Source organism: Carcharhinus amblyrhynchos, chromosome 25, assembly GCF_965287045.1.
Source record: "Carcharhinus amblyrhynchos chromosome 25, sCarAmb.v2.hapA, whole genome shotgun sequence".
NCBI classification, from domain to species: domain Eukaryota; kingdom Metazoa; phylum Chordata; class Chondrichthyes; order Carcharhiniformes; family Carcharhinidae; genus Carcharhinus; species Carcharhinus amblyrhynchos.
In genome coordinates, this window is record NC_137348.1 from 8,866,056 (window position 1) to 8,890,372 (window position 24,317).

Here is a 24,317-nt window from a genome sequence, read left to right on the forward strand (position 1 = left end):
AGTGTCACCAAGACAATGAATCATAGGTTTTTTTTATTTATTAGTGTCACATGTAGGCTTATATTAACACTGCAATGAAGTTATTGTGAAAATCCCCTCATCACCACACTCCGGTGCCTGTTTGGGTTACACTGAAGGAGAATCCCTACTGTGCCAGAGGTAGTAGTACAGGTGGCTACAATTTTGTCTTTTAAAAAGCGTTTAGATAATTATATGGGTAAGATGGGTATAGAGGGATATGAGCCAAATGCGGGCAATTGGGACTAGCTTAGTGTCTAAAACTGGACGGCATGGACAAGTTGGGCCGACAGGCCTGTTTCCATCCTGTAAATCTCTATGACTCTCTGCAGAAGGAGGCCATTTGGCCCATCGAGTCTGCACCGAATCTCTGACACAGCATCTTACCCAGTCATTCACCCCGTCCTATCCCCAAAACCCCATGCATTTATCAAGGGAATCCAGCTAACCTACACATCTTGGGACACTAAGGGGCAATTTAGCATGACCAATCCACCTAACCTGCACATCATTTGGACTGTGGGAGGAAACTGAAACATCTGGAGGAAGCCCACGCAAACACAGGGAGAATGTGCAGAATCTCAACAGACAGTCACCCGAGGCTGGAATTGAACTTGGGTCCCTAGTGCTGTGAGGCTACAGTGCTAACACTGTGCCACCATGCCACCGGTGTTCTAGTAAGTTAGTTGACGCCACACCTGGAACTTAAAATCTTTTTAATAAAGTTCAGTCATGGGGTGTGAGCATCACTGGTTGGACCAACACTTGTTGCCGATTCCTAGTTGCCCTTGAACTCAGTGAGCCATTTCAGATGGCATTTAAGAGTCAGCTGCATTGCTGTGGATCTAGAGTCACATCTAGGCCAGGCTGGGTAAGGACAGCAGATTTCCTTCCCTACAGGGTATTAGGTTAAAGGATCCTAAATTGGGGAGGGAGGGAATCAGGTAACATCTGGGGCAGGTGCTGGAGTAGACAAGTTTGAATTCTGATGTGTCTGGCTGTGTTCTTTCGGCTGTCATCATTCTGCAGTGGAGATAATTTAAAAGGGCGAGTTTTGGGTCTTGACTGGGAACTAGCGACTCAGAGGCGCATTGGAACAAAATTAAAATCAGATTGTGGTCATACACAGATAGGACTGAAGGTGGTCAGGGCAGCGAGTGCAGTTCAAATTCTTCAGTCATGTTGCTTAGCAACTGATATTTCTACATCTGAATTCCCAAGCTAAATATAACACAAAATCTTTTCGGTTTTTGGTGTTAAACTGTACACAGGTGCTGTGGTAAGGGGCCTTTACTGGACGGATATGTAATCAGGCCAGACCCTATGGATTGTCAAGGGGGGGTAGCTGAGCAGGAGCAAAGACGCGCACCCTGGGTTGAGGAGGCACAGTGGTGAGCACTGCATGTTCTCCCCGTGTCTGTGTGGGTTTTTTCCGGGTGCTTCAGTTTCCTGCCACAGTTCAAAGATGTGCAGGTTAGGTGGATTGGCCATGCTAAATTGCTCCTGAGTATCAGAGGGATTAGCAGGGTGAATATATGGGGTTATGGGGATGGGGCCTGGATAGGATTGTTGTTGGTACAGGCTCAATGGGCCAAATGGCCTCCTGCTGCACTGTCGGGATTCTATGAGGAGGTCCCACAGTTGAAGCCACCCAGGCGAGTTGCTCAATTGCTTTTTTATTTCAGTTTGACCTCCTATATATATAATTACTTACTGTTGGCAATGAAGCCTTTGTTAATGCAAGCCACATCAAGTTGCTCTCGATTTATTACAGCTACACAGAAATTATTGCCTCTTTTTAGGCTTAACCTTGGTTTTTTTAATCAGTAGGCTTACATTAACACTGCAACGAAGTTACTGTGAAAATCCCCTAGTTGCCACACTCCGGTGCCTGCTTGGATACAACGAGGGAGAATGTAGCATGGCCAATGCACCTAACCAGCACGTCTTTCGGACTGTGGGAGGAAACCGGAGCACCCGGCATAATCCCCGCAGACATGGGGAGAATGTGCAAACTCCGCACAGACAAGCCGGGAATCCAACCCGGGTCCCTGGAGCTGTGAGGCAGCAGCGCTAACCACAGTGGGTCAATTAGGGGATTCAAGAGTGGAGTAAATATAGACAGCATTCCTAACTGCACACAGGGCATTGTGCTTTAGTCTGGCTAGGGTATTATTAGCCCATCCTCAATGCAGGCTTGAGAAAGGACTGTCTATAATCATTTGAAGTCTCGCCCTGTATCTCTATTGGCCATCAACACCATTCATTCGGCAACCCAAAGTTCAATGGTGGGTCACATTCTTTTTGGGAAGCTACTTGCCATTCCCACGCTCAAGTGCAGAACCACACAACTACATGGTAAGTGGACCGGGACACATCTCATGCACACAACTCACCAAACCCTAAAGAAATGGTCCCGTCTTTAGCAGAACCTAATTGAAGCAACTCAACCTAAGCTACTAGGGCCAAGATCACCTACCTAATGATGCTTCTGGGTGCATGAGAAACAAGAGATGTCAGCAATAAAGTACCATCAATGGTCATAATTAGTGTCTGAAATTTCCAAAATGGTGCTTGGTGGACTTGAATCTGCTTTAGAATTTAGCACAACTTTTCCGTGGGTGTTGACATGACAAGGGGAATTAGACCATTCCCACATCCGTGCCACTGGCATAACAGAGTGATTATCGGCTGTCCAGTTTTAATGAGATTCCCCTTTGCCTCTTGCTTTCTTCCTGATCTCATAACCGGCACGCAGTGTATAAGATTCCAAATCTGAATGGACTTTCTCGTTGCGTTCACCTTGATACCAAATTTAGCGCTGATTTTCCTCCTAAAAAATTAGCGCACAGGCGGGAGAATCACGTGTGCACCGATTTGCAGGATTCACACATGCATTCTTGACGCACGCGCATCTCCCAGATATCCGGAGCGGTTGGGACTACGCTGGAAACCAGCGGAACCAGCAGGTAAGTTATTTTAATCTTATTTTAATATTAATTAAATGTGATGATCGGGCCTGCGACTGAATTCTCCAGGTCCCATAGCATCTCCCGCCCCACTCCACCTCTGCCAAGTACAATATCATTCCAGCAGGGTTTAGAGTAGTTCCCCACTTTCAGAGTGAAGGGGGGGAGTAATCGGGGCCCCCAGGGGGTCAGGCGGCGGGGAGGTGGTCCCCCCCCGTCCCCCCCCCCCCCCTCGGGGCATGGGCTCCCTGGCAGTGCCAGCCTGCGCCCTTTGGCACTGCCCAAGTGGGCAAAGTGCCCATGCCCAGGGGGCAACTTTGCACTGCCCACCGGGAATGGGGCAGTGCCAAGGGAACGGGGCCTGGTGGTGGGGCCCAGCAGCGATCCGTGGGGGTGGGGTGTGTCCCTCTGCCATTGGGGGGGTCAGCCGGGGCTGAGGGGAGGCCAGCGATCAGGGCAGACTGGGGGAGGGGGGGTAGGGGGTCGCCTGCTGGGGTAGTCTGCCTTTTGTGTGGCGGGTCTGCCTCCCATGGAGGGGGATCCGCCCCCCCATGGGGGTGGGGGTTCTGCCAGGGTGGGGAGATAGGGGGAAATTATCACTGCCCCCAGGGTGGGGGGGGTTGGTGTTGGAGTTCAGGGCACTCCTGGATGGGGTGGGGGGGGGGGGGGGAGATGGTTGGTGGTGGTGGTGAACGGGGCTGGCCTGGGAATGCTTGTGGAGGCTGCAATCAGGCCCTGGGGGTTAGGGGTGGGTGGGGGGGGTGGGGCGGTGAGGGGTGGTGCGCATGCGCAGAGACCCGGAAATGGCAGATTCTGGTATGAATCGGCCCCACCCCCCGAGCTTTTAATGATATTCCCAATTATGACCTCTGCATTGCACAGAATGCGGGAGATTTGAGTCTGAATTATGAAAACATAGCTGCGATTTACATCACTTTTTGGGAGAATCGCCCCCTTAATCCTTTTCTCTAATCATTTGTGGGATGTGGGCGTCGCTGTTCGGGCCAACATTTTTGCCCATCCCTTGGCATACTCGACTATATCAGAGGGCAGTTTAAAAGTCACATTGCTGTGGCTCTGGAGTCACATGTAGGCCAAAACCAGGTAAAGACAGCCAATTTCCTTCCCTAAAGGACATTAGTGAAACAGATGAGTTCTTACGACAATTGATGATAGTTCCATGGTGACCAGTAAACTTTTAATTCCAAATTTTGTTTTCCATTGAATTCAAATTTCACCATCTGGCATGGTGGGATTCGAACCTAATTCCCCAGAGTCTCTGAATTACTAGTCCAGTGACAATATCGCTACGTCGCTGTCTCCCCAGTTGGTCACATCTAACCTGTTCTTAACCTCATGCTGAATGGAAATGCTACTGGAGAAATTGCAGAAGTAACGAACGCCTACAGACAGAAGGAGGCCATTCCGCCCATCAAATCTGCACCAACAACAATCCCATCTAGGCCCATCCCCGTAGCCCTACATATTTACCCCACTAATCCCTCTAACCTACGCATCCCAGGAAACTAAGAGGCAACTTAGCCTGGCCAATGGACCTAAGCTGCACACCTTTGGACTGTGGGAGTAAACCGGAGCACCCGGAGGAAACCCACACAGACACAGGGAGAAAATGCGACTCCACACAGTGACCCAAGCCAGGAATTGAACTCGGGTCCCTGGAGCTGTGAGGCAGCAGTGCTAACCACTGTGTTACCCGAGGCTTTTATGACTTACTAACACAAGATCATTTCTCTAATGGGGTCTAGTTATCCTTAGAAACAAATCCTTGTCCTTTCCCACTTTTTGACTGATCGTTTCCTGCAAGGAACCTTCCGGACTTTACATCCCTCAGAACAATGAATCCTTCATTCTAAAGGCCCCCTGTATAACCATACATTATAACTCTCTATGGATGCCAATGATATTCAGTACAGTGCTTTGTAAGTGCTGTGTACTGGTATAATATTCTTAACGCATGGTTTAAAGAAATTACTTGCCACGATTATAAGGAAAGGCAAAAGGGGTTTAATTTTCTTTCTACATTATTCTTAAAGCACGACATGACACATTAAATCTCTGCCCAGAGTATCATAACACTATTATTCACCCTCTCAATATAAGCAAATCTACTAACATGGTGCAGATGGGAGGTTAGCACAGGCATTGTGCTAGTTTGCTGAACACAGTGAGGAAAAGACCCCACGTCCCTGAACCTGGGAGCCCTGTTGTAACTTTTTCATCTCATTTTCTTGCAAACTTCACTTTTTCCTCTGCTTGTCACCTTCATAAATCCCTTGCTCTCAAAATCGCCCACCATTTTACCTGACTGACTCGCTTGCCCTCCCTTCTCAATGCATTCCTCTTCCTCAGTGCATTTTTTTTATTCGTGGGGCATGGGTATCGCTGGCTGGGCCGGCATTTATTGCCCATCCCTTGTTGCCCTTGGAGGGCCATTGAGAGTCGACCACATTGCTGTGGCTCTGGACTCACTTGACCGGGTGAGGACTGGAGATTTCCTTCCCTAAAGGACATTAGTGAACTAGATGGATTTTTCCAACAATCGATCCATGATTATTAGTAGGTTCTTTCCTTTAATTTTATTCCACCATCTGCCGTGGCGGGATTTGAACCCGAATCCCTAGAACTTTAGCTGAGTTTCTGGATTAATATTCTAGCAATAATGCCGCTAGACCATCACCTCCCCACAGTTTTGGGTCTTTGATTAATCATAGAAACCATACAGTGCAGAAAGCGGCCATTGGGCCCATCGAGTCTCCACCGACCACAATCCCACCCAGGCCCTATCCCTGTAACCCTATATATCTACTTGCTAACCCCTCTAATCTATGCATCTCAGGACACTAAGCGACAAGTTTAGCATGGCCAATCAACCTAACATGCACATCTTTGGACTGTGGGAGGAAACTGGAGCACCCGGAGGAAACCCACACAGACACAAGGAGAATGTGCAAACTCTACATAGACAGTGCCCCAAGCCGGGAATCGAACCCAGGTCCTTTGCGCTGTGAAACAGCAGTGCTAACCACTGTGCCACCGTACCACTCATTAATCTCTCTGACCACCTCTCCTTTCAGGGCCTCGCCTGCTAATGAAGCCTGGTAATTTTTTTTGAGCTGCAGCTTGCTCCCAATTTACCTGCCACTGAACCATAGCCAGGACTGAGGCTCTTCACACAACCGATAGCAAGCAGGAAATCTTTGTCTTTCAATCGCAACCCCATGAAGTGGAACTTGTGGCTGTCCACCAGTAGAGTGTGCAACCTCACACATTGCAGTGTGCCCATCAAGGGTAAAGACTCGTTTCCTGGTTTCGAGGTGTCTGACACGGACATGGCACCCGGGTCAACATGCACCTGCCTAATCTTGCCAGTCACATCACCTTTCTATGGTACGCTCAGTCTGATAGGAGCAATTTTAGTAACTGGATGGCACGAAATTCCTTTGTTGACTAATTCAGGGAAAGGGTTGCCCTATCGACAAGTTGGGTCGGTTTCGCTCAGTTGGCTGGACGGCTGGTTCCTGATGCAAAGCAATGCCAACAGAATGGGTTCAATTCCAGCACTGGCTGAGGTTATTCATGAATCTTCCTCCTTGCCTGAGGGGTGTGGTGAACCTCAGGTTAAATCACCACCAGTCAGCTCTCCTCCCTCTAAGGGGAGAGAGAGCAGTCTATGGTCATCTGGGACTATGGCAACTTTGCCTTTTACAACCGACTGGTGACACCAGAGGGTCATCTTTTCCAGCCTCCAGTCCTTTTGTATCTGACGACCATAGTCACGGAGTCATTACAGCACAGGATGAGGCCCTTCAGCCCCACAAGTTGATGTCAGAGTGATACAGCCCTGCTGTACAGTTCAATGGATTTGCAATATAACTCTTGTGCTGGTGAGCTTAGTGATACCAGCCGGAGTTTGCCCACTTCACTGCGATCACGGGATAGAAATTTTGATAATTTTGTTGCAAGAGTTCCATATGCTCAGGTTACATTCCTGTGTGTATTATCTTCAAAACAGTCAAAAGAAAGCAAGGTGGGACTTTCACAGATGCACCATAGAAAGCATCCTTTCTGGTTGTATCGCAGCTCGGTGTGTCTCCTGCTCTGCCCAAGACCTCAAGAAATTACCAAGTGTCATGAATGAAGCCCAATCCATCGCGCAAACCTGCCTCCCATCCATTGACTCTGTCTACACTTCCCGCTGCCTCGAAAATAGCCAGCATAATTAAGGACCCCATGCACCCCGGACATTCTCTCTTCCCACTTCTTCCATCGGGAAAAAGATACAGAGTCTGAGGTAATAGACTCAAGAACAGACTCAAGCTTCTTCCCTCCTGCCATCAGGTTTTGAATGGATTACCTTGCAGTAAGTTGATCTTTCTTTACACCTTTATTATTACTGTAACACTACATTCCACACTCTCTCCTTTCCTTCTCTATGAATGTTGTGCCTTGCCAATATAGAGCGCAAGAAACAATACATTTCACTGAATGCTAGCACATGTGACAATAATAAATCAAATCAATTTAAAATTGTGAATAGTACATGCAGGGCTGTACTCAGAACATTTGTGTATGGACCTCACTAACTGAGTTTCTATTCCAATTAGTTTCTTTAACATCAGCCATAGAGATCTCACTGCACTGAAATCACCCCCCACCCCGTATCACCCAGTTACTACTCAACTCCTATTACCGTTTTGGAATTGTAGTCTCCCATCATTTGACACTTAAAAACATGCTGATCCAGATCTCTTAAACTCTCCGACTGGCCTCCCTCATCCTGGATCACCTCACAGGAACTTCAATCACCCTGGTAAAATCTAAGCCTTAGAGATTTTTGTGGAATAGTTTCAATCCCAATTGGGATCCACCTCTGATATAATGGATGTCGCAAATTACCAACTGATTCAAAGAGAAAGGTTGCAGCAATGCCAGAATAGACACAATGGGCCAAATGGTCTCATTCTGTACTGTACCTGTTTCTATACCTCCATGACAAAATAAGGCAAACATTCCACACTTTGCTGCAGTTGACATCCTTCAAATGCTTCCAAAGACAAACAGAATCATTCATGAAATAAGTTACTCCTAATCCTAAAATTTGCCCTTGAAAGCCACTTGTTCACTGAACACCCTTTCCCCTTTTTGTAATTTTCCATATATCCCACCTCTTCCCCTGTAACCTCCGCTCTACTTGACGAGACAGCCTTGGGAACGGACTTTCCCAAAACTCTCAGGAACTTGGCAGCACATTGGCCACTCCCTTCCCTAGTCCTCGGAGGAATACAGTGCGGCTCGGAGGAGACTGCGCTCAGGGAACCAAGGACAAGGACACCAATCTCATCCACGGAGTGGGTCATGAGGCAAGGCTCAATGGTGGTCAAGTCTAACATTCAATCTGGACTCTCCAGGCGGACTGAGCTAATGCCCCCACATGTCTATAATGTTTCCTTGGCTACAATGAAGCATCTCGGAATGTTACTTCATAAACGGCCATTTGGGAATGTCTGTAATATTTTTGCAGATATCTTGCCAATAAAGTATATTTTTGCAAAAAAGAATTAGGATTTTTTAGCAAATTATTAATTTTCGACATATAGCATAACAGGCGGACTAAACGTACCTCTGTTCTGTGTTAAAGAGAGCAAAGATATGCTTGCTTGACATAAATCCCTTCTCGATGTCGCGCAGCTTCAGGTTGTCAAGTGGCAACATGTATTTCTTCTCTTTCTCCTGTAAGACATCAGTGTTGAGCAATTAAACATCTTAACTTGATGTGCCAGAGGGAGGAGGATGGGTAGGAGCAATTTTTTTTTTATTCATTCGTGGGACTTGGGCATCGCTGCCTGGCCAGCCTTTATTGCCCATCCCTAGTTACCCAAAGGCAGTTGAGAGTCAACCACATTGCTGTGGCTCTGGAATCACATGTAGGTCAGGCCAAGTAAGGACGGCAGATTTCCTTCCCTAAAGGACATTAGCGAACCAGATGGGTTTTTCTGACAATCGACAAAGGTTTCATGGTCATCAGTAGATTTTTAATTCCAGATATTTTTTATTGAGTTCAAATTCCACCATCTGCTGTGGTGGGATTCGAACCCAGGTCTCCAGAACATTAGCTGTGTTTCTGAATTAATAGTCTAGCGATAATTCCGCTAGGCTATCATCTTCTCCACTTCTCCCTATGATGAGTACAAAACAGTCAAATTTCATTACAAATTGTATCACAACTTGGTATGGCTCCTGCTCTGCCCAAGACTACAAGAAACTACAATAGGTCGTGAACGTAGCCCAATCCCTCACACAAACCAGCCTCCCATCCATTGACTCATCTACACGTCCCACTGCCTCGGCAAAGCAGCCAGCATAATTAAGGACTCCAAGCACCCCGGACATTCTCTCTCCCACCTTCTTCCATTAGGAAAAAGCTACAAAATTCTGAGGACACGTACCAAACAAATCAAGAACAGCTTCTTCCCTGCTGCCATCAGACTTTTGAATGGACCTACCATATATTAAGTTGATCTTTCTCTCCACCCTAGCTGTGGCTAAAACACTACATTCTGCACTCTCTCCTTTCCTTATCTATGAATGGTATGCTTTGTATAGCACTCAAGAAACAATACTTTTCACTGTATACTAATACATGTGACAATAATAAATCAAATTAAATCAAGTCACAAAGTGGTATTTACCTTTCTTTTATTTGCATTTCTCTTATTTATCTTTATATTATCCATTTTTACTGGATGGCTGATGATATGGAGCCTTTAAGAAATATATTTATATCATGTTTCTTGTAACAGGTTTTGTTGCAAGGATCAATTTGTCTGAGAAAACAGGCAGCTCCATGCTGAGACGGCAGGGTATTAACCCATTTTAGCCAATGGCATGTTTGTCTAAACAGAGTTAATGCATTTGTGTTTACTTGGTTTTTCCATTGGGCATTCAAAATGGAATTTTGATTAGACCAATTGCCAGAATCAGTCTCATGTGCTTAATTGGAGGAGCTAAACCTGCAGGAATAAACAGTTTCTTTTTCATTTTTTAAAACAAGCAGTTCCTGCCTGATTCTGAAAGAAGCCAGATGCATCTCTCTGTCTCCTCTCTCCCTAGAGGTTGTCTGGAGCTCCAGGGCTGGCAATCTAAATACAAGCACATAAGCCTGTGTTTTGCTATTTAATTTTGAAGAGGGATTTAAGAGGGTAAGAGGATATTGCTTGAATTGTAACTCACAGGGAGAGGTGAGCAATCAAGAATTGTATCATCATGTTTAAGTATTGTTCAATTGTTAAAAATTAAGCTAATTCATTGTTATCATTAAACTGTATTGTTAAATAAAGTTTGTTTTGCCAAAAGCTTTCCAGTTTGTCAGTGGAATCGGGCCTGTAGTAAAACATCATATCCATACACCAATGTCAAAATAGTAAATTGCTGGGGTCCAGTCTAACTTCATAATATACCTATGGGTTTCTGATTTGTACCTTAACAACTAGTATCTTGACTTTTGCCACGATTAGCACTGTTCATCCCTTAATGGCACCACCTCTGTGAGCAATTTTGGGCCCTGCGTCTAAGGAAGGATATCCTGGTTTTGGAGAGGGTCTAGAGGAGGTTCACAAGAATGATCCTGGGAATGAAAAGCTTGATGTATGAGGAGCGTTTGAAGATTCTGGGTCTGTACTCGATGGAGTTTAGAAGGATGAGGGGGGGATCTCATTGAAAACTTACAGAATACTGAAAGGCCTGGATAGACTCGACTTGGGGGAGATGTTTCCATTAGTAAAGCCAGATTAGGATCTGAGGGCAGAGCCTCAGAATAAAAGGACGATCCTTTAGAACTGGGTTGAGGAGGAATTCCTTCAGCCTGAGACTGGTGAATCTGTGGAATTCATTGCCACAGAGGGCTATGGAGGCCAGGTCATTGGGTGCATTTAAGACAGAGACAGATAGGTTCTTGATTGATAAGGGGGTCAAAAACTATGGGAAAAAGGCAGGAGAATAGAGTTGAGAAAATTATCAGCAATTTGGAATGGCACAGCAGACTCGATGGGCTGAATGGTCTAATACTGCTCTTGTATCTTATTAACACTCCTCTATCCAGGACAGATTTGTCCATATTTCCTTTGCCCCGACCTATCTCTGTTCTTCTGTTCTGCTCCACCTCCTTCGCCCCCTTTCCAAGGATATAATTTTATGCACTTTGACCTTCCTTCAGTTCTGCAGACAATCCTAACCATTAAGTCTTGTTTCTCTCCACAGTTACTCTCAGACTTGCTGAGCTTATCCAGCTTTTCTGTTTTTATATAAGCAATGTTTCTGCTTGGGCTTTTAAAAGCCCATGGATTGGGGAGGACGGGAGGGCATTGGACAGTTCCAAGGACTTGGATCGAAGAAACCCCTCAGTGCAGAAAGAGGCCATTCGGCCCATCGAGTCTGTACCAACCACAATCCCACTTAGGCCCTATCCCCATAATTTACCCTAGCTAGTCCCCCTGACACTAAGGGGCAATTTAACGTGGCCAATCCACTCAACCTGCACATCTTTGAAGTGTGGGAGGAAACACCCAGAGGAAACCCACACAGACACGGAGAGAATGTGCAGACTCCGCAGTGACCTGAACCGGGAATCGAACCCGGGTCCCTGGCGCTGTGAGGCAGTAATGCTAACCATTGTGCCAACTTAAGATGAAATTAGTCTGCGACATGACTCCACAAGTCTTGCAAAATGAATTCTTTGGCCACGAACAGCCTGTGAATAAAACATCATCTCCAGTGAACACTTACTGAACACACATTCACACACTAATCATGTCCTCATATTTTTCATCCCTCCAGCCTGGGTTTTCTTCCAAGTGACTTACTCGGAGATAAACTTCCATCCAGAAAATCTAGTCAGGGTCAGGTTGTTCTCCCTAATGGGTTGAAGATGCTGAAACGGAAAGAGTTTTCTGTGTTTATAAGCTGACTTTTCCAGGTGGATTTCATTTGGAAAGCAGGCGGACCCGCTGCCAAATCGGATCATGGGAGAAATCCCATCGCTTGGCTCTCAAGGCTGGGACATTTCTCTGATGTGCGAGGCCTAACCCGGAGGAGCTGACCAGCCTCCTCCAGAGGGCCGGTGGGTTAAAGGAAAGGTGGATCTGAAGCAATTAAATCTGTTTAATTAACCAGCACCTTCAGAGGCAAATGCTACCTGTCTGAGCCAGCGAATCACAATTGGGAATTGACTTGTGCAATGCCTGTCAATCAAAGCACCAAGACCCCAACATAGAGTTACTGGCTGGAACTTTACCATCCCGCCCACCACGGGAATCAGAGCAGGCGAGGGGCGGACCATGGAAAGATCTGTGGCCCTCGAGCGGGATTTTACAGTTTCAGATCGAGCGAGGCTGTAAAATCCCACCCAACGACTCATACAGTGCAGAAAAGGCCCTTCAGCCCATCAAGTCTGCAACTCTCGCCAACTTCTACAGGTGCATCGCAGAAAGCGTTCTTTCCGATTCTATCACAGCTTGTTATGCCCCGGATCACAAGAAACTACAACGGGTCATGAGTGGACCCAATCCGCCACACAAACCAGCCTCCCATCCATTGACTCTGTCTACACTTCCCACTGCCTCAGAAAAGCAGGACCCTATGTACCCCGGACATTCCTTCTTCCACCTTCTTCTGATGAGAAAAAGATACAAAAATCTGAGGTCCCGTACCAACCGACTCAAGAACAGCTTCTTCCCTGCTGCCGTCAGACTTTTGAATGGACCTACCTCATCGTCAGTTGATCTTTCTCTATACCCTAGTTATGGCCGTAACACTACAATTTGCACCCTTTCCTTTCCTTCTCTCTGAACGGTATGCTTTGTCTGTATAGTATGCAAGAAACAACGCTTTTCACTGTATACTAATAATAATAATAAACAATAATAAATCAAATCAGTATCTACCACAAAAGGTGCACTAATCGCACTTTCCTGCACTTGTCCAATATCCTTGACTATTATCAAGTGCTCATCCAGATGTGTTTTTTAAGGTGTTAGGGTTCCAGCCTCGACTATGGTGGTGTACAGGAAACATCAGCACATTCTCGTGGGCCACAGTGTTGGATAAGGACGATAAACTCTCCTTTATCCACAATCTGAGGCAGGCAATTAGTCCATTTGCATGAGAAAAGAAAGGGCCAAACATGGTTTTTAAGGTCCACCCCCATCAGACTTCCAGAACAAGGCTGCCCCAATTTGTCGCCACGATGTGGGTGTTGCAGCAAGGCTGGCATTAATTGCCCCGTCTCTCTGAGGAGCTGCTGGCAGAACTGATATAACTCAACAGTTTGCTAGGCCGCTTTAGAATCAAATCATATTGTTGTGGGAGTGGAGTCACAATCAGGCCAGATGAGGTAGGAGGGGCAAATTTCCATCTCTGCTTGGCATTGTCCATAGAGTTCCTACAGTGCAGAGGGAGGCCATTTGGCCCATCAAGTCTGGACTGACACTCCAAGAGAGCATTCCATCCAGGCCCAAGCCCTGCCCTATCCCCAACCATTTACCCTGCTTACCCCTCAAACCGACACATCTTAGGACACTAAATGGGCAACTTAGCATAGACAATCCATCCAACCTGCACATCTTTGGAGTGTGGGAGGAAGTCTGAGCACCCCATGAAAACCTACAGGGAGAACGTGCAAACTTCACACAGACAGTGGCCCAAGGCTGGAATCGAACCCAGATCCCTGGCACCGTGAGGCAGCAGTGCTAACCACTGTGCCACCATACCGCATTAACGAACCAGTTGGGTTTCTGCAACAATCTACAGCATCGAGGATACATTTAATGATACCAACTTCTTTATTTCCAGCTTTTTTGCAGAACTCAAATGTTCAGGTTGAGGTTCAAACTCTTGATTCTCTGCCTTCTTGTGTCCAGGCCCATGGATCCACAACCCAATAACATCATCGCTACACCACGCCTTGCTTGGCAGAACTGCCTCTCAGTATTTGGGTCAACTACCAACAATCGAGTCAGTGAAGAATAGGCACAGTGGGTAGCACTCTTACATCAGAAATTGCAGGTTTGAGTCCCACGTCAAAGGTGTTATTTTTAATTCATTCATGGGACATGCACTTTTTCTCCCTCCCTTATCCCATCTCTTCCTCTCTCACACCTTTTCTCTCTATCTCATCCTGTCTCTCCCTCCTTCATGCCTTTTTTCCCTCTGTCATTGCATCTCTCCCTCCCTCGCATCTTCTCTCCGTCTCTCATCCCATCTCTCACTCCCTTGCACCTACTCTCCATCTCTCATCATGTCTCTTTCTCCCTCTCTCACACCGTCCCTCCCTCTCTCGTCCCAACATTCCCTCTCTTGCAACTTCTCTCCCTCCCTCATCATATTTCTCCCTCCCTCACACTTTCTTCCCCTCTCACATCCCATCTCTCCCTCCCTCACGTGTTCTCTCCCTCTCTCATCCCAACATTCCCTCTCTTGCACCTTCTCTCCCTCCCTCATCCCGTCTCTCTCTCCCTCACACCTCCCTCACACTCTTTCTCCCTCCCTCGTCCCGACCCTCCCTCCCTCACGCCTTTCCTCCCTCCCTCGTCCCATCCCACCTTCTCTCACAAAACAGCGAATGGAGAGAGAATGGGGATGTGGTACTGCATTCACAGGCTGGAGTTTTACCGGCACGCCCGGCCCCATTCCAGGGGTGGACGAGGCTTGGAGAACGGCATTCTCCACTGACTTTGGGCGGGATTATACAAACCCCGGGCGGACGTGCCGATAAAACTCCGCCCACTGTGAACTAACTGCATCCATACTTCAAGATGGCGCCGGAACGTGGCAACTCTTTGCGAGCTATGTATGGGTGTGATTTGTACAAACAGGACGCAAAGCAATACTTTTCACTACAACTCAGTGACAATAATAAATCAAATCAAATGACTACACTGCACAGAGAGTATTCCATTGGCTGCGAGGTGCTTGGGGGAAGTTGCGAAAAAAGCCACCACGCAAACGCAAGTCTTTCTTTCAGAAACATGAAGAAAGTGGTCGCTGAGGCTGAAACAAAATCTAGTCCTTTAATCCGTTCTGAGGAAGCTGTAGAGACTGATTGGTTATGTCTTGCTGCCAAACCAGCACACTCTTTAACTGCAGGGGTGCAAAAGTTTAAGATTTCCTTTCATCTGGCCAAGAGACACACCCTCCGCAGATTTTAGACAGGCCGGAACTAGAACTCAGAACTGACAGGATCATGACTTACAGCTGAGTCCAAGCAGACTCTCTCGTCTAACTCATGCCATTCTCAAACCAGTCATTTTTTTACATATATGTATGTGTATAATACACCGCTGAGGTTCAGTCCGGGGATGGAGCAGCTCTTAAACGACATTGAGAATTCCAATTTCCTTCAAAGAGTCTGCCCAATATTAGTGCCATCTGTTGTTAATAATCCAACTTACTCGAACTGTCTGCGCCGTTTCATTATCAGAACTGCTGATTCCACTAACGCAAAATATTTCCAGCTGCACTATTTTAAGGCACGCACTTTAAACAGAACAGTTCAGGACTGTTTGTAAATGTGGCCCTTTTTTTCCCTCCCCTAATCCGTGCGCTTATCCCAGTTTATTCAAACTCGCCTCTAAGAGGACCTCAGCGCTGCAGCCAATGGCGCAGCCCTGTCTGATCGGGTTTCCACAGCACCGTCGCAAACCACGAGAGAGTATGTGCAACACCCCCCCCCCCCCCCCACCCCACCCTCACCCTCCCCACCACCGGAGGCGACAGCAGGATTACTGGTGGGGGTTTATCCTGCTTTTCCTCACTACATCAAGAATGTCGGCGTTTGCAGATATTTATAATAGTGGGTAGGGACACCAATTTGGAAACCTGCCCCCCCAACCCCCCCCGCTCCACCACATCTCAAAAGGGGGTGCAACACAGACAATAAAAGTGACTGGCTCAGTTAGCTGGCAACACAATACTGTCAGGAACAAGGGCTGAAAGAGGCCATTCAGCCCCTTCTGCCATTCTATAAGACTATGCCCGATCTTCTATCTCAACTCTGCTTTCTATCCTTTTCCCCGTGTCCCTCAATTTCCTTACTGTCCCAAAATATATCAATCTCTGTCTTAAATATAGAGCAAAAAGTCTCTCAACACCAGGTTAACGTCCAACAGGTTTATTTGGAATTGCGAGCTTTTGGAGTACTCGCCTGATGAAGGAGCAGCGCTCCGAAAGCTCGTGATTCCAAATAAACCTACTGGACTTTAACCTGGTGTTGTGAGACTTCTTACCGCCCCCACCCCAGTCCAACACCGGCATCTCCACATCAATAATATACTTTGTATCCACAGTTCTCTGGGGTAGAGAGCACCAAAGGTTAACAACCCTCTGTGGCACAGGGGTTAGCACTGCTGCCTCTCAGCACCAGGGTTCGATCCCCGCCTTGAGTCACCATCTGTGTGGAGTTTGTACATTCTCCCCATGTCTGCGTGGGTTTTCTGCAGGCGCTCCAGTTTCCTCCCACAGTCCGAAAGACGTGCTGGTTAGATGCATTGGCCGTGCTAAATTCTCCCTCAGCGTACCCGAACAGGCACTGGAGCGTGGTGACTAGGGAATTTTCAATACCTTAACTGCAGTGTCAATGTAAGCCTACTTGTGACACTAATAAAAAAAAATCTGTGGAGACTAGCTTGTATCTTTTACTATTGTAAACGCCAATGTCACCGCTGTAATTGCACTGTCTCACCAGTGGGGGTGCTGCATTGTCACCACTGGCAGGAGTCTGGATGAGTGTGACACGTTTACATCAGAAGTTTCCATTACAAATCCCATCATAGGAGTTTATGATGTTAATTCAAGAATTTATGATATTAAAATGGAAGCAAAGTGACCTCTGACCCAATTCCCAGAAGGGTAAACCAGTAAAACTTGGGAAGTGATCAGTATTGAACTGGTCTGGTATACCTTAAAAAGTAACTCCAGTACCAGCCATTTCCCATGTTTGTCAATTTTTTTCCCTAAGGGATGGTTGATTGCCCTCTGTCTCACCTCCCTTAAACACTGCACTTAGTGTCGAATCCCAGCGTGACTTCCCGTGGGATATCAACAGGAATGCTTTTGGACAGGGAAGAATGATTGGTTCATCCACCCATCCACTGGATTTCTGATGGAGATTCCAGAATGGTCAAAATCTGGCCACAAAGAATCTACACAAACCATTTCTATGAAAAAATCATAGAATTTCTACAGTGTAGAAGCCAGCCATTTGGCCCATCGAGTCTGCACTGACAACAATCCCATCCACGACCTATCCCTGTAACCCCACGTATTTACCCTGCTAATCCCCCGACACTAAGAGGTAATTTAGCATGGTTAATCCACCTAACGCGCACATCTTTGGACTGTGGGAGGAAACTGGAGCATGCGGAGGAAACCCACGCAGACATGGGGAGAATGTGCAGATCCCACACAGACAGTGACCCAAGCCTGGAATCGAACCCGGGTAAAACGTCCCATGCCTTTCTGTTTCAGGAGCTGCTGCTGGGAATCACAATTCCATCACGGAACAATTCAAACATTAACTCGATAAACGATTTCCCTTTTCTCCCAAAACCTTTTCTTTAATTGGCTCAATCTGTATTCCTCTGATTCGGGTTTCCTGCAGATTCACAATGATCATTTCTTCACCATTCATGGCCGTGTCAACAGGATCCACCTGTGGAACTCCCCCCTACCCTGCTCTGCCTCTCTACTCCCTTCACCTCCCTACACCTGCCCCCTCCCTACCCTGCTCCGCCTCCCTACTCCCTCCACACCCTCCCCTCCCTACCCTGCTACGCCTCCCTACTCCCTCCACCCCCCCACACCCTCCCCTCCCTACCCTGCTCTGCCTCTCTACTCCCTTCACCTCCCTACACCTGCCCCCTCCCTACCCTGCTCCGCCTCCCTACTCCCTCCACACCCTCCCCTCCCTACCCTGCTCTGCCTCCCTACTCCCTCCACCCACCCACACCCTCCCCTCCCTACCCTGCTCTGCCTCTCTACTCCCTTCATCTCCCTACACCCTCCCCCTCCCTACCCTGCTCCGCCTCCCTACGCACTCCACCCCCTACACCCTCCCCTCCCTGCTCTGCTTCCCTAAGCACTCCACCCCCTACACCCTCTTCTCCCTACCCTGCACCATCTCCCTACACCCTCCACCTCCCTACACGCTCCCCCTCCCTATCCTGCACCACCTCCCTACTCCCTCCACTTCCCACCGTCTCCCTGCATCCTCCACCTCCCTATACCAACCCCTCACTGTACTCCGCCTCCCTAGCCCCTTCTCCTCCCTACACTCTCCCCCTCCCTACACTCTTTGCCTCCCTACCCTGCTCCATCTCCCTAGCCTCCTCTGTCTCCCCACTGCTCTCCATCTCTACTCCCTCCACCTCTCTAGCCCCCGGTATGGCTGTGTGAGGGGGGGAATCGGGGGTGGGTGTAACTGTGGAGAATGAGGGGGTGAATGGGGAAGTGGGTGTAAGTGTGGGAGTGAGAGGGGGAATGGGGGAGTGGGAGTGAGAGGGGGAGTGAGGGGAGAATGGGGGAGTGGGTGTAAGTGTGGAGAGTGAGAGGGAGAATGGGGGAGTGGGTGTAAGTGTGGAGAGTGAGAGGGAGAATGGGGGAGTGGGTGTAAGTGTGGAAGTGAGGGGGAGAATGGGGGAGTGGGTGTAAGTGTGGAAGTGAGGGGGAGAATGGGGGAGTGGGTGTAAGTGTGGGGGTGAGGGGGAGAGTGGGTTGTAAGGGGGAGAATGGGGGAGTGGGTGTAAGTGTGGGGGTGAGGGGGAGAATGGGGGGGTGGGTGTAAGTGTGGGGGTGAGGGGGAGAGTGGGGGGGTGGGTGTAAGTGTGGGGGTGAGGGGGAGAGTGGGGGGGTGGGTGTAAGTGTGGGGGTGAGGGGGAGAGTGGGGGGGTGGGTGTCAATTGTGGAGAGTGAAAGGGGGAATGGGAAGTGGGTGTAAGTGTGGGGGGTGAGGGGGAGAGTGGGTTGTAAGGGGGAGAATGGGGGGGTGGGTGTAAGTGTGGGGGTGAGGGGGAGAGTGGGTTGTAAGGGGGAGAATGGGGGGGTGGGTGTAAGTGTGGGGGTGAGGGGGAGAATGGGGGGGTGGGTGTAAGTGTGGGGGTGAGGGGGAGAATGGGTTGTAAGGGGGAGAATGGGGGAGTGGGTGTAAGTGTGGGGGTGAGGGGAGAGTGGGGGGGTGGGTGTAAGTGTGGGGGTGAGGGGGAGAGTGGGGGGGTGGGTGTAAGTGTGGGGGTGAGGGGGAGAATGGGGGGGTGGGTGTAAGTGTGGGGGTGAGGGGGAGAGTGGGTTGTAAGGGGGAGAATGGGGGAGTGCGAAAGCACCATCTGAGATAGAATGTCAGAAAGGAACAAAGTGATACAAATTGCTAGCTATAAAATCAAAGTGATAGCATGAGGTTCGGCCACATTAGTAACAGTTTAAGAACAAATTCCTCGTCAGCTGAAAACTGGTGAGTAAGAGCAGCGAGGAAGTGCCTGATAATTCATCCTGATGGTGATAAATGAAGGGCTGAGTGGGAGAGTACAGACTCAGGAGAAAAGGAAAAGCAGGAAATGGAAAAAAATTCCCACAAATAGATGGAATCTGAAGAACAACACTGAGAAAGTGAAAAGTGCTGATTTTTGATTTATTTTACATCAAATTCTAAATTGCAGCTGTTACGCGTCATACCTAAGAGTTCATAATCCCCACTCAGCCAATCTATCAAATACTGGGAGTCCCATACTGAGTGGCACGGCGGGTTAGCACTGCTGCCTCACAGCGCCAGGGACCCGGGTTCGATTCCCAGCTTGGGGTCACTGTCTGTGCAGTCTGTACATTCTCCCCGTGTCTGCGTGGGTTGCCTCCGGGTGCTCTGGTTTTCTCCCGTAGATGTGCAGTTTAGGAATATTGACAATGATCAATCTACGTGGATATGAGGATAGAATGGAGGAATGTGCTTAGATAGTGTGCTCTTTCGGAGGTTCAAATAGCCTCCTTCAATACTATAGGGATTCTATGGAATGGTTTTGGAATGCAGTGAAGACGCTGGAGTCTGAGTCTTTGTGGTTGCACATTCTGCCAAAACGACCAGTTTCAATGTCATAGAATCCCTACAGAATCTACACCAACCACAATCCCACCCAGACTCTATTCCCATAACCCCAGATATTTATCCTGCTAATCCCCCTTGACAGTAGGGGCAATTTAGCATGGCCAGTCCTCCCAACCAGCACATCTTTGGAGCACCCGGAGGAAACTCACGCAGACACAGGAAGAATGTACAGACTCCACACAGACAGTGACCCAAGCCGGGAATTGAACCCGGGTCCCTGGAGCTGTGAGGCAGCAGTGCTAACCACTGAGCCACCGTGCTGCCCCAGGACCCATGGAATATTACTGGCACATCTGTCCGAGGTTCATACGATCACACCCGGGGCCAACGGAGAATGCGTTCTCTGAGCCTCGCCCGCCCCCGGGATCTGGACGGGCATGCCAGTAAAATTCCGGCCATAAGTGTCTAACTATGTCAAATAGCTGAATTCCAATGACGGTTTCTTTTACCCACTTTTATGATCTATGCTTGCAAGTTCCATTAACCTGCCAGGAGAGCGAGGCCATTCAGTCTCTTAAGAGCTATCCAGTTTGTCCTGGTCCTCTGCTCTCTCCAAGAGCGTTACAAATTTTTCCTTTTCCAATATTTATCCTTTGCAAAGTTCCCAAGAAATCTGCTTCCACTGCGTTTTCAGGCTCTATGTAAAGGAAGTTATTTTGCCGAGTTGTATCCTCTGGTTATCAACCCTTCCGTCAATGGAAATAATTTCTTCTTATTTGATCTATTAAAAACCTTCACAATTTTGAACTTCTGACAGCCAGTTAGTCACAGAGGAGACCAGAAGTCAAACTCTATCAAATTTTAGACTGATTCACGAAACATTCTAAATGTCTGGCTCCTAACTGTGCAATCCATCACCAATGTGCGCTAAGAGGACAGGCCAATCCACCCAACCTGTACATCTTTAGACTGTGGGAGGAAACTGGAGCATCCAGAGGAAACCCATACAGACATGGGGAGAATGTGCAAACTCCACACAGACAGTGACCCAAGCCAGGAATTGAACCCAGGTCCCTACCACTGTGAGGCAGCAGTGCTAACCACTGCGCCACCATACAGGTGAAGAGAAGCACAAATTTTTATCTTAGACCCCCCCCTTTCTCAGCTACCCTCTGGTTAAAGGCAAACTTGACAGTTCAGGAGCAGTCTAATAAGGAGACCTTCCAATACACCAGCCTCACACCACCCCTGCCATCACGGGGTGTCCGTAGCTAGAACAAAACTAAGAGCTTATTAAATTAAAATAACATGGTGGAGAGGGGTAAGGAACTTGTGTCAACAGCCAGTCACATAAGGCTACAGTCATACCAGTTGATAGAGCATGCTCCCTCTCCAATCTTTTTGGCAAATCAAGGAAAACGAGGGACAAAGTAAAAGGGGCGGCCCTTTAAAGGGTGGATTAAATCAAAATGTAATTAAAGGAGTCAATAATACACCTCGGTCCCTGTAAGACCTCAATGGTGCCCTCGAATACCATATGCTTCCTCCCCAGGGACACCCAAGCATGTACATAACCACAGACACTTAAGTGCCTCTTTGTACTCTCTCTGGAGCCAATAAACCAATAAGATAAATGAATTATCAGATTAGCAAAGGTGACAGCCCCTTAAGTTTAAAGTTTTTAAAGTTTATTAGTGTCACAAGTAGGCTGACATTAACACTGCAATGGAGTGCAATTACAATGGTGACATTGACATGGACATGGGAATTTACAATGGTAAAAGGTACGAGACAGTCTACACAGATGTTTATTTTATTTATTTTTTTATTAATGTCACGAGTAGGCTTACATTAACGCTGCAATGAAGTTACTGCGAGAATCCCCTAGTCGCCACACTCCAGCACCTGTTTGGGTACACGGAGGGAGAATTTAGCACGGCCAATGCACCTAACCAGCACATCTTTTGGACTGTGGGAGGAAACTGGAGCAGCCGGAGGAAACCCATGCAGACACAGGGAGAATGTGCAAACTCCACACAGACAGTGACCCAAGCCGGGAATCGAACCCGGGTCCCTAGAGCTGTGAAGCAGCAGTGCTAACCACTGTGCTACCGTGGAAGAGTTTCCATATAAGACATTCCCTTTACGGCTCCAGCTGGATTAGACATTTTTAGTCTCTCAGGCAATCGAGAGTCATGGGGAACAGGCAGGGTAGTGTTGCTGAAGACAAAGATTGGCCATGATCATATTGAATGGTGGAGCAGGCTTGGCTGTATGGTCTGCTTCTGCTCCTAATCCCTATGTCCTTGCGTCTCCACAATCGGATATTCAGATATTTCACGGAATTGGTTCCCTCCACCAGGCTCTGAATCCCACCATCCTTACACTTCAGGAATAAAGTCTCCCAAGAAAACAATCACCTAACTCATGAACGTCGCACACACATGCATGGACACAGTGAGGACAAACTGCAATCAAGGAACCAGCGGCACGGTGGCAAAGTGGTTAGCATTGCTGCCTCACAGCAGCAGGGACGCAGGTTCAATTCCCGGCTTGGGTCACTGCCTGTGTGGAGTCTGTATGTTCTCTCCGTGTCTGCGTGGGTTTGCTCCAATTTCCTCCCACAGTCTGAAAGATGTGCTGGTTAGGCGCCTTGGCCATGCTAAATTCTACCCTCAGTGTATCTGAACAGGCACCAGAGTGTGGGATTTTCACAGTAACTTCATTACAGTGTTAATGCAAGCCTACTTGTGATTACTGAATAAACTTTTAAACGTTGGACAGGAGTCAGCGCCCTCAAGAAAGAGAGGGGAGAAAAATAAGAGTAAAAAAGACTGTCACAAGTTTATTTTTAAACAGCTGTTGCAGAAAAGCTTTGCCCGCGAGCAGCAGCGAGTTCACACAACTTCTGTCACACTGCCACTGGGATCCTGCACTAACAATTGAAGCCAGTTTCTCTCCCTTGACCTCCCTCAACACTGTGGACTTGACCCCTGAGCAGCGAGCAAGGCAAATTATTTGATGGAAGGAAGGACCTTATTTGAAAAACGAAACGCACACAGGAAAGCAGTTAACATATTTTACAGAACTCCAGCACATGTTCTGCGTCTCTGTTGGTTCGATTTCCTCCAGTCTCCAGCCCCCAGTAAAGGCTGACCTTGACATAACTGATGCTGGATTGCTACCTCTGGGGGCCTCCGGAGATTTATGAAAACATTTACTTTTTACTCTCCTCCCCCCCCCCCCCACTCTCAATTCAGGAAACGAAGGAACTGGAGCCATAAAGGAAATGTCTTATGTGGAAAGTCTTTCACTTTCTTCACTAAGAGTGCAGGGACGTGTATACAGTGGGGGCAGACTGTGAGGCCAGGCTATATACAAGAACGTCCAAGCTGGGTCACGAGTTCATCTCTTGTCCTCAGCAAGCCCCATGGACGTTACTCCTCTGCTCCACATAAACTGAGCTTTAAAAGCTCAGAAAATCAACAGAAAGGATCAGAAAGGCAGGGGTGTGAAGGAACAGTGAATGCTATGGGCAGCACAGTGGCAAACACTGCTGCCCCGCACTGCCAAGGACCCGGGTTCGACTCCTGGCATGAGTCACAGTCTGTGTGGAGTTTGCACATTCTCCCCATGTCCTCCGGGTGCTCCAGTTTCCTCCCACACTCCAAAGATGTGCAGATTAGGTGGATTGGCCATGCTAAATTGCTCTTTAGTGCCAGGGGGACTAGCTAGGGTAAATACATGGGGATAGGGCCTGGGTGGGATTGTGGTCAGTGCAGACTCAATGGACTGAATGGCTTCCTTCTGCACTTTAGGATTCTATGATCTGGTTAGATACATCCTGTCCTTCACATAATATTGCTTCTATTAATAAAATACGGGCAGCACGGTGGCACAATGGTTAGCGCTGCTGCCCCTTAGTGCCAGGGAGCCGGGTTCATTTCCAGTCTCGGGTCACTCTCTGTGCGGAGTTTGCACCTTCTCCCTGTGTCTGCGTGGGTTTCCTGTGGGTGCTCCAGTTTCCTCCCACAATCCAAAGATGCGCGGGTTAGATTGAATGGCCTTGCTAAGTTGCAATTTCGCGTCAGGGGATTAGCAGGGTAAATATGCGGGGTTACGGGGATAGGGCCTGGCTGGGATGGTTGTAGATGCAGGCTTGACGGGCTGAATGGCCTCTCTCTGCACGTTATGCATTCTATGATTCTATGGAAATGCCTGGTTGTATT

General features: G+C 48.0%; 1 protein-coding gene across 4 annotated transcripts in view; it reads right to left on the reverse strand.

Moving 5' to 3' along the window:
- Positions 1-24,317, reverse strand: part of LOC145358427 (dynamin-1) — a 263,584-nt gene that overhangs the window by 51,630 nt on the left and 187,637 nt on the right. For all 4 annotated transcript variants that reach the window (XM_080212495.1, XM_080212493.1, XM_080212496.1 and 1 more), the window contains one exon: positions 8,629-8,738. In XM_080212495.1, the coding sequence (XP_080068621.1) occupies positions 8,629-8,738 (110 nt within the window). The remainder of the gene's footprint in view (positions 1-8,628; positions 8,739-24,317) is intronic.